The sequence below is a fragment of the Manduca sexta genome, unplaced genomic scaffold (assembly GCF_014839805.1).
Source record: "Manduca sexta isolate Smith_Timp_Sample1 unplaced genomic scaffold, JHU_Msex_v1.0 HiC_scaffold_37, whole genome shotgun sequence".
In the NCBI taxonomy this organism is placed as follows: Eukaryota; Metazoa; Arthropoda; class Insecta; order Lepidoptera; family Sphingidae; genus Manduca; species Manduca sexta.
In genome coordinates, this window is record NW_023594796.1 from 5086 (window position 1) to 16417 (window position 11332).

Sequence of the window (11332 nt, forward strand, 5' to 3'; positions counted from 1 at the left end):
GTGCGATTGAGAAAACATTTCAAAATTATGTCCTTAATTTTTATTTTACAGACAATCATGACACTTTTTGGACATTCAAAAGTATTATATTGCAATAAGTGCAGTTGTAATCTGTTCGACTTACAGACATAATAATCAACTGCAATAAATATCCCCTAGATGTTATTCGCCCGTGAGACATAACTTTCTCAAAATAAAAATCCCAATATATTTTTGGTTTAAAATTATATGATTATTCAGGATATTTTCTATGTCCCCATTTATTTAAATTCGTACAGGGTTACAAACAATAACCCAAACTTTCGCATGTATATTAGAAACCCAATAGCACATGTCAAGTTAAACAAATATACTTAAAACTAAAAGAAAATAAATTTGAAACGATAAATACCATTGAACTCACCGCAGACCACGCGGTCGAAGGGACTCATCCAATCTGGAAATGGAAAATCTATTATCAATCGTATTGAAAGTTCCTTGTTTCGGCTGAGTCGCATGCACAACAGATAAAGCAGAAAGTTCAGCCCAAATTTTCTAAAATTATTTTCAGTAACCGACAAATTCATAGTGATGTAAAATATACAGTTATGTAAAAATATTTTATTTTAAAACTTTTATTAATATTTATAAGTATATTTTTACGTATATGATTTTGTCGTAAAACATTATGTAACGTGATTTAGTCATCTTAAACCAAGATATGAAATAACGATCTTTACATCTGTATGCTTATTTGTTTATTTTTGCTAATATTATATGAAAGTCTATTTGTTTATTAGTTATATCAGTAATATGAAGCTAAATATAACTAATACGTACGTATACATTACATAAAACATGAACACAATACATAACATAAAAAAGTAAGCTAACAATTCTAGTAACAGCAAACATTCAATAAAATGCGTATTAACAGCAATTACTGTCAAAAAGTCACAACTCTTACAATTACAACCACCCACTCTCACATAACTACTTGTAGAACAACAAAGACGAACAATTAAAATCAAATAACGAACAAGTAAGCTAAAGATTTTCTCACAACCATGTGAATAGACCAACAATTATGATAACAATTGCCAATTAATTACTTTTTATCGTTATTCTATAGCCAATTTTACGAGTTCGACGATTTTAATTGCATTTAATCAATTAAATGCTGTTTATTTGTGCCGTAAAGCACGCGGAACCGCGAACTTTGTTATAGACCAATGGTTTGTGACTTCTGGAATTATACGAGATATTTGCAGATGTGTGAAATAAACGAAAAGTATGAATGAAATGTTTCGTCATTTCTGACGGAGTTGCCACTATATTTGGAATATTTACATTAAGATAAATTCAAACACAGTCAAATAAATCGGTCTTGAATCAAAATATGTCAGGAGGTTTTAAAAGAAATTGGTCATATAAAACTGGAACTTTATCAATTTTATAAACTATTTAATCAGATTTTTTAACAGAAAATAGAAAATATTAAAACGCATAATTAAAGATTATAAAGAGCTTTGAGACCGCATAAAATTGGGCTCTGATTTTTTCCAAATATATTTTTATATATAGTGTTCTTTGAGGTGAAATCATAGATTACATAATCTTTACAAAGTGATATACTAAATCACCTTTATTGTCAGAATAATATCACCTTTTCGCATGAAAATTTAAAATAGATGTTAAAAGGAGCTGCCTACATTTTGTGTGGAAAATCCGTCATTCTGTCATTTTATTACTTTATTAAAGAACTTAATATAATAAAAAAAAGCACTTTTCTTAATATTTATTACTTTGATTATTTCAACACTTTGGGATGTGATTAGTCAATTCCTTATACACTCACATATATCAGAAAGGTTTGGACAAATAAAACCACAGGTTTATATTTAAAGTCGAAGCAACTTGACGTGACCACGGTCTGGGGGCATCTTTTTCTTTATCTGCCTCGGGTGATTATTTATTGCTATTCATTTTGTTCTTATGATAAATAAAACCAAATCAAAAGAATTTTATTTACAATAGATAAGGAAAATTTACTTATGTAAACTATATACGGTATTATGTATAGAATTGAATTATGAGAATATAACAATTAATACTAACATTATAATTGTTGAGAAAGTGAGTACATTGTACGAAAGTATCAAACTGTAGTCGACGTGAAAAATCATAAAAATATTAGTTTCTCGCTTGGAATAGAGCCAGTAATGATTATTATTTTCGTTATGAGTATCATTGATTTTTAACTCTCATTAAATTTGATTTACTGTAAATAAAGCATGATTCATATATTCAGGCTACTTGATTCGAATAGCGTAAAATATTAGGCAGCACGCACACGATATAATATGTTCGTTTATAATTTAATTAATGATTCTTTATGACCCAATTAAGAATTATTCGGCTAAGTGTTATTCAGCAACATTCACGATCGACTTTCGTTCATCGGAAACATTTATTGTCTCGCTCGCAATCGTTAATTGCACGAAATAACCCGATTAAAACGTTTGGCGCCGATAAATCGATACTCATATATTCACAATACATTGAGATAACGCCCGGTCTCAACACAAGAATTAAACGTGTGACGAAACTTTCGAAAGGCGGCTTAACCCTAAAATGGTTGAGAGTACTCGAACCCTAATATTTCAACGAGGTTAGATAACGCACAAGTTTTATGTATATTATTTTCTACATCCACAACTAAATACAAGCGATAAGTAAAAGGAGCCGCGTAAATTATATATGAATTCCATTTGTGAGGTCGTAATAAATCGTTAAGAGTTTAACCTGAAAACATTTTTAAACATGTCCGACAATAAAAAAATTTAACGTACTCCATTAATAGATGCAAGCTAAACAATGTTTCATTAACAGTTTAATTAATAGTCGGCTACAAATAGCAATCAATAGCGTTAAGGGCTTCCGATAGCATGTGGGTTCCGTTTGCACACGCCGCCCTGCCATTGGCTACGGAGACGGCCATTTTGATCCGCGCATGTGTTCTGAGCGCCACTCACATGTGACTGGCATTCATCTTTCCGCGCCACCCGATGTGCACAGACAAGTTTAGTAGGGCACTTTATATCTGTACATAACATCTATTGTTACTTCGTTCCCAACAACCCTTCGTATTAAGCCGACCACGCAAATTGAAACATTTTAAAGAGTATGAATAATTTTTATAATTAAATTAATATTATGACATGCCATAAAATGATAAATTTTTATTTGGGATCGTTGACCGGAAATAATGATTACATTATGAGAAATTCATTCAATACAACGTCCGTAGAGCGTAATACGAAGTTATACTTAAATTGTTGTAGAACGTTTCGCTTACGACGAATAACTGTCTGCGTACTGACAACTCCGCCATTTTAATTTGGTGCGCGCACGCCGACCACCTGCTCATGGCGCGCGTTATTTTGGTCTGCCGCGAGACGTATTCGCGCCTCCATCAACCCGGACATTTTATAAGCCAACATTGCCGACAAATCACGGGAATAGTCCATTTCTAAACAAAACAACACGATTATAGGCTATTTTATATAATTTCAGTAATGTACGGCGCATTTGTGACTCGCAGCTCGCTTTGATAACGAGTTTTTTTGCATGTCAACCACTCTCGTGTAGACATGTGCCAACAAGGTCGGCCGCGGACGCGACGATTTTGATTCACGTTTATCTTTATAGCTGTAGATATTTTTTACGCGCACGTCATTTTTACATGTTTTGTAGGCTCGTGAAATTACTAGCATGGCAACGTATCAGATGTGCTGAACGCGTGTTTGGCTGTGTTTTTATTTATATTTTTATCTTCTCTACATTTTTCCGTTAGATTCGTGGCGAACTGAATTAGTGTGTTGATAGTTATAAAGCTTTCCTGCAAAATATCTTTTTGATCATCTCAAAATACATAACCGCGATAACTTGTATTAAAATCAGATCGTACAGAGACGGTATTGAATAACAAACAAATCTAATACTCGCGCGGCGTTTTCATAGCTGAATTAAATTATGTGCGATGAATATTGACTTGCACTCTTTATTCTTTAACACTCTCAAAAATAAACAGATGAAATCTGACGGTGATTATTTATCTAAATATCTTTATATGGTTAAAATATGCTTGTATATCAAGAATTATTCATAAGTGATAGAGTTATATATAAAGCGGGCGATTTTGCTGTCTCCGTTTCGATTTATCAAACTAAGCTTTAGTGTAAAAATAAGATTATTAGAATTTTATTATCACTACGATTATGAATACATTAATGCGACATCGTCACATATTGATACGTTTAAAGCGGTTTAAATTGTGTTTATTGCGGATAATGAAGATATTAATTAAAATTTTGAATATTAATGCCCGATATAAGACATTAATTACACACGTTGACCCGTCGTTTTGTATTTTTCAATGTGACATTTGTTTAAAAAAGTCATTGTTCGAGATCGTATTTGTGTATTACTCATTTGTCATACCGTCTGTTTAATTAGAGATCAACATTTTGTTTTGAGATGTTTTTAGAATCTCTACAAAATTTATTGGGCCGTTTGAATTACAATGATATAATACGCATTTTATATATATTTTTTTCGACCAAATTTTTATTTATAATACTCTTTAGAATTTTTTTCAGATAGTTATATTCGCTATTATTTTCAATTGAATGTCAGTAAATAACTACAATATTTTAAATCTGGTAGTTCCTAATAATATTTGTGCTTGTAAAAAGAATTAACAATTCATATTAGTGCGTGCTAGTCTTGTCTTTCATACCCTTAGCACCAATTAAAATAGACACTTACACTATACGATTGTACCCAAAATAAACACACTTACACCTAATATTACCTTTATATTGTTGTTTTATTTATTAGTTATATTATGTATAAAGCTAGTGAATGCTTTTAAGTTACTATTAAACATTGTAATATAAAAATAATCTCAATTATTTTCGTTATTTTTTCTCCCGTTGTATTCAGCAGAGCATTCATCTGTATAATATAAACTGATATGTATTCAAAGCATTAAAATTGTTTATATACAGATGGAAGTGAAAAATCGGGCTACTGCAATATGAAACCCTATTGTACATTATAAAATATAAATTATTGACCTAACTATTTATATACCTAGTTACGTGAATATAAGTATGTGTACTTTTAATATATACCTATGTACGGAACCACGTTATATAGGTTACTTTATATTTTTTATATCCTTTGCATAAATTTTTATTCATGTTTGACGTGAATTAGTAGGTTTTTTGCGCATTATAACGTTTTGCGATAATAACAACAGCGAATTTTTCCATTTTTGTATTCAAACTATAAATCCAATTCATACATAGACTGAGTTATGATGCCGTTTCTTAGTTTTTGTAATTTAAATTAAATTGCCTTTGTATATAAACTACATTTTTAATGCTCATGGTAAATTTTATAAGCTAATTATTTTATTAATTATGTGTTTCATGCCGTAAAAAAACTACAATTAATTATAAAATAAAAATGAGGCTATTGGAATAATATTATTATCATAGTTAAGGTATCAAGGATAATGAATATCTAGGACACATTCGTTTTTATTTTTATGTACAAAGTGAAAGTGGAGATGAATAGATTTTTTTTAATATAAATAATTATTAATCTACGCAACCATAATTAAAAAAATGTGGATGACTAAAATACCCAATGATTTAACTGAAAAATTTGCCAGTAATCAACTATATAGACATACCTATAACAGCAAACCTACAGCTAAACATAAATAAACAATAAAGTAAATTATAACAAATAGATAAGGTACATATTCAATTAAACATACAAGCAATAAAATTATACAATGCTCTACATTTGGATTATCAAAGTTGATATACGAAATTGATTGCTAGATAATAAAAGTAAGTATAAAAAATAATTGTACCATTGTATGCAAAGTATACAGCTCGTTTAGTACATGGTCGTGCGCCTTTTGGATTCCTAAGTGGACCTCACGTGGCTTCACGTATACTTGGTGTCAGAGATTTGGTATATTTCGACTGTCTTATAGTTTTTATTGAGTGTTAATAAATGTTTATTTAACGCAAAGTTAAAGACTGATTTAAATTACACCTTAGAGGTTAGTGAATAGGTTTTTGTAGCAGTTTTAGTATAAGATGGATATCTTTATATATATGTAAACTAATACCTATATAGGACACAAAATATTTAACACATTACAAAATATATAGGTAATAATTTTACTCCTCACGCTTCTATATACTATATAGAAAAAATATTAAAAGGCTAATTATTCGCTATTTGTTTGTGAAAGTTAGAAATAAATGTCACTAAATAGATTCAGACCGCTACGAATACAATGAGGCTTCCAAGGGCTGAAGAGGGTGAAGTAAAATATATGTGCATGTCTTAATGTAGAGGATAATGCTAAAATTAATTTTATTGAAATACACATAGTATTTTTTTCTCGTACGAAAGGGATAATTTATAATACCTAAAAGCTTTATTTTTTTCCAATTATAGTTGTCAGCTTCAATTATTATATACCTATAAATATTATATAATATTTAAATGTCCTATTGGTAATTATTATTTAATTTAAATTATTATTATAAATATATAATAGCGGAAGTAACTTTTAACTTAATCTTAATAGAAATAAATCATTAATTGGCATAACTCTTATTTAAAATACTAAATTCAATAATATGGTTAATGTATTTTCATACACTAAGCCAATGAATAAAATTTATTTTATGATCTTTCATCACTAAAATTAGTGGTGTATTAGTTTTATTTTTATGTTATATTTCTAAACAGCTTATATTTGTGATAAAATTAAGATAATTAATTATAATTACCATCTCACATCTTATTTTTATAGTCTTATGGTTGAAATTTAATTATATACTTTGAATCGTTTATGTAATTATAGTTTTAATCTTTATGAACAATTTATATGGTTGTGATGTTAAAAAATAAATTAATTATTGTTTATTATTAATGCGGCGTTTATAATTCTTTTATTACTAATTATTATTTTTATGTTACCAGACAATGTATACTAATAGTAATTGCAAATGAGTTTAGTTAATTATTTGTGATAATTAAAGTCATACTGATCATCCGACGGCCGGGAGAAACATGAAAAAATATTGTATAATACAATTGTAAATACTTCTTTCATGGTTATTAAAAATATTATAAGCTAATTCATTAACCTACTTTATTAGCTTCTATTTCCGGTACATAATTATTAACTAAATAAATAAAAATATATTATATTTTTTAATTTACAAATAATTAACGTTTATACGTAATGATTCATTGCCAATAAAAATAATTATAGAGCATTTTAATTGCGTTTTATGACTTTATATTTTATTGTTGTGTATGCAATAATTGCCAACTTGCTCCAAATCAAATAAGCGATAAACGTATAAATGAAGAAATCTTATTGGAATTATTATGTACATAATGACATATTATATAGATATATATATAACAAGCTACAGACAATTCAAAGCTCTACTAGGCACTTATATAGTTCTACGGTTTGTAATATGGCAAGCACGTTGCACGCGAGGTTTAATTTAAATGTAGAGACTTTTATGTTTTGCATTGTTGTCTCAACTACAAACGAATTCACTTCACTCAATTAAAATCCAACTAGAAAAATAAACTCTAACAAAAATCCTTCGATAAACAGCACATTGTTTTACCAATACCATAATTTATGGTATATAAAATAGGCGATCTCAACACAAACTAGGCACTGATACAAACAAAACTTGTTACAGAAATCACAACGCAAAATGCATGCAGACAAGGAGTAAAAAAATTACCAGTGATGGACATCCAAGGGTACCGCGGGATGTCTGGCAGCGGCTGTGCCGAGGGTTGCGCGCACGCGGCACCCATTGCGTCCACGGAGGCGGCTGATGCTGCGGACGCTGCCGACGCCGCTGCCTGATGGTAGAACTGCGCCGCGGCCGCCATGCTCGCCGACGCCGCTGACACCGCGGCTCCTCCATTGTGCTGTCCCAGCGCATAGTTCACCATCGGATCAGCGCCCACCGCCGTCGGGTATCGGCAACTCTTATCATCTGCGGCAGACAGCGAGCCTCCTGCTGTGAACGGCACTGATCCGCCGAACTGTTGATGGTGCGACACGTATGGATACATCCTGGCCGGCGCGCCCGGCGACGCCGACGACGATGATGAGGAGCGCTGCGGGCTGCCGGCGCCCGGCGACCCAGCCCCCAGCGCCGCCGCGCCCAGCCCGCCTGACAGCGAACTCGACAGCGACGTCGACAGCGACGACGACAACGACGACGACAGCGACGCCTCTATGGGCGACGCTCCCGCACCCGCGAACAAATTCTGATGATGGAACTGCTGATGGTACTTGGGGAGCATGCTATCAATGATGAACTTGGAACTCATCGCTCGGCGGCGACGCGGCGCGCGACGATCGCCTCGCGGGAGATGCGTTTATCGCCGGCGATTCGGATCGATTCTCGCGCGTGCACCTCTACTATGGCCGCGGATCGTTTATGACCCGCGTATGAGGCTCTACGACTCCGAATTCCCGTCGTGGCGAGCGTTTACCGCTGCCGAGCGCGCCGTTCGAGACGGCGAAACGAGCCACGTGCGTGCGAGCGGGACGCAGCGATACACGGGGGCGACGCGGCAGAACCCTCTCCGTCTCATTAATTCCTACCTGCCTCGCTAATATTAGAAAGAGATAAAAGCTATTCGCTAACGACTATTTCGACGGCCATTGTTCGTAATGGCGCCGAGCCCCGCGCTACCCCGCGCCTCCATCTTCTACGCCAATAGTGATCCGGTGCAGAACATTCACCGCCAATCACAAACCATTCCGGCACTTCTAGCTGTCAAATTGAATGGTGTTAAACAGTATAGTAACAATCGATTTTAAAAATACTATTAATTAATTATACACTATTTGATAAATATATTTTTTTGTTATATAATCTACTTCTTTTATTCTTTAAAAATCATTTATTTATATTAAAATAAAAAAACAATAAAGGTATTTTCTAACATTGGGTGTTTGTTTTTATTAACAAATTACCTGCGTTTATAGATATCTATTATAATTTTTAGGGATATTTAAATACTTTGGATATAATTTTATATAGAATAATGAAAATAATGAATTGAAGAAGTTTAAATTAAAAATAATAAAAGTGTAAAAATTACTTTGATATTATTATATTCTCACATATAAGTATTTGTACAAATGTATATACGTACCTACATTAAAAAAGAATACGTAAAAAAGAAATATAAGATGCCCCTATTTATTTTAGATATTTATAAAATACTATTATAAAATGATTAGATAGGTAGTACATTTAAAAATATATTTCTAGTGCATTTTCGCGCAGAGTATATATATTACTACACCAGATAAACATATTGATTAACTATAACAGCATATCATTGAATAATAATAATCCCAAATTCTGAAAGATTATACAAATAAATTTATTGACCTTATTACTGAACTGCTTACTTATTCAAAATATATTATATAATTAAATAATAATATCTCAGATTTCACCACAATAACATACCTCTATTTACAATCGGTTAAAAATATTTTCGTACAAAACAAGACTTGCGCAGAATTGCGTTACGCGGGCCACGTGGTGAACTGGTATCGTCTTTCCCTCTCGCACAGCTATACCCATTCCACTCCCCCGATTCATTCATGCCGACAAGTCGTAACCACAACGAGCAAATGTGCAACAACAATCTTTACGACGATTACAATAAAACCGTTTATTGCCTGAGAAGTTTATTTATTTATTACACTTTTGATTGTTAAGCATGTTTAGTGCATGGGTTTTATAGGCTTAAGTTGCCTTTTCAGCTTTATCAGGTCGGCAGTACGGCGGTGTGCCAGTAGAACATTGCATAAGTATAGACTTTATGTTGTTATTGTGATGTTTTTGCCGTAAACGTATGGAATGTATGATATGGTCAGTTAAGGACGTTTATTTAGCTATACGATGTATTTTTTCATTGATTTTTAATGAAGTCAATGACGGCATTACATGACCGGAGTAAAAAATTGTTCGCTTTGTTAAATGTAGCATTTGCGATCATAATTCTAGCGCAAACCATTACACACTCGAATAAATACAGTTGGCAAACAAACAATTCCTGTGTAGGTAGATAGGCAATATAAAGCAACAGGAAATATAAATGTAAAATATTATTATGGTTTTTGCAACCCATTAAAACCTCTGTAGAATCGTGCAATTTTTTACTCATTAGTATGCCATAAAATCATACCATAATCATTTCGGAACTCAACATATTCCGTTTTAATAAAACATTGTATAAGTAATACGCATAAATTAAAAAATACATATTATTAATACATAATTTGAATATCTATGAAATAATAACAAAGGACCTGCTAATTTAAAAAAGAAGCGAGGTAGAGTTATTATTTAATATACGTATACAGCCAACTTAATAAAAAACGTATAAAATAATTCTATTATTATCCAATACTCAATAGCAACAATTACAATTAAACGTAAATCGAAATTCAAAAATGGAACAACAAATCAAAAAAGGAACGCATCATCCAAATTCAAAATAAGATATTTGCACTCTGTGACAGCACACCCCACTAAACCGTTTCATAGTTTGTCACCACCCGCAGAGAATGACTTGGTTCACTAACATAGAGCTTCGAGACACGATACTGCAAGTGAAGAGTTTATAAAAATATCGAGGGAGTTGCTACACGATAACCAAGTTTGTTGAAATTTTTAAAGAGTAATAGTAGTTTAAATTTTTATGCATAGTATTTTAACATCGAACAAGTAGATAATTTCTATTTATTGTTGAAGAATTTACTTAGAAAAATGTAGAGATACACAAAATGCGTGATACAATTGCTTAGACTTGTAATTAAGAACGAATCGTATAGAATAAATAAGATATAATGACTTTGTTTTGTCACGTCTAAAGTCTAACGTATACATTTGTGATTTCGTTGAAATTTGTAATACACATAGCTCCAACTAAACAAAGAAAAAACATCTTATTTAAGTTAATAAATTATACATTAACGTGCCATTTAAATCTCAATGGCAAAGGTTATCAAAATTATTTGCCGTTAAATTTATATTTATTATTTTGAATATATAAAATAATTTATCACGTCGTAAATAATATATTTTTACAATATTTTTACTACTAAGCTTTAGTGATCTAGTTAATAATCAGACATTTCGGGTATATCGAGTTAGTCAAAACAAATGTATCATTCTTATTACTC

The 11332-nt window shown here is 31.8% G+C and overlaps 1 protein-coding gene across 2 annotated transcripts; it reads right to left on the bottom strand.

Annotated features, from left to right (window-relative positions):
• Positions 1-335: 335 nt before the first annotated feature.
• LOC119193175 (homeobox protein abdominal-A homolog) lies at positions 336-8750 on the bottom strand. Of its 2 annotated transcripts, none has more exons than XM_037446825.1 (2): positions 7851-8750; positions 336-436 (listed from the first exon to the last, which is right to left on the bottom strand). In XM_037446825.1, exons 1-2 carry the CDS (start codon positions 8449-8451, stop codon positions 360-362), a joined length of 678 nt encoding a protein of 225 aa, XP_037302722.1. In that variant the 5' UTR covers positions 8452-8750; the 3' UTR covers positions 336-359. The 2 variants fall into 2 exon arrangements, with proteins under 2 accessions (XP_037302722.1, XP_037302721.1); XM_037446824.1 differs by having other exon boundaries at positions 345-451; positions 7851-8747.
• Positions 8751-11332: the final 2582 nt, after the last annotated feature.

Coding starts and splice junctions, on each gene's coding strand:
- LOC119193175 (XM_037446824.1), bottom strand. CDS start 8,451: ATGAGTTCCAAGTTCATCATTGATAGCATGCTCCCCAAGTACCATCAG. Junction 452..7,850: donor CCCTTGGATGTCCATCACTG/GTAATTTTTTTA, acceptor GATTGATAATAG/ATTTTCCATTTCCAGATTGG.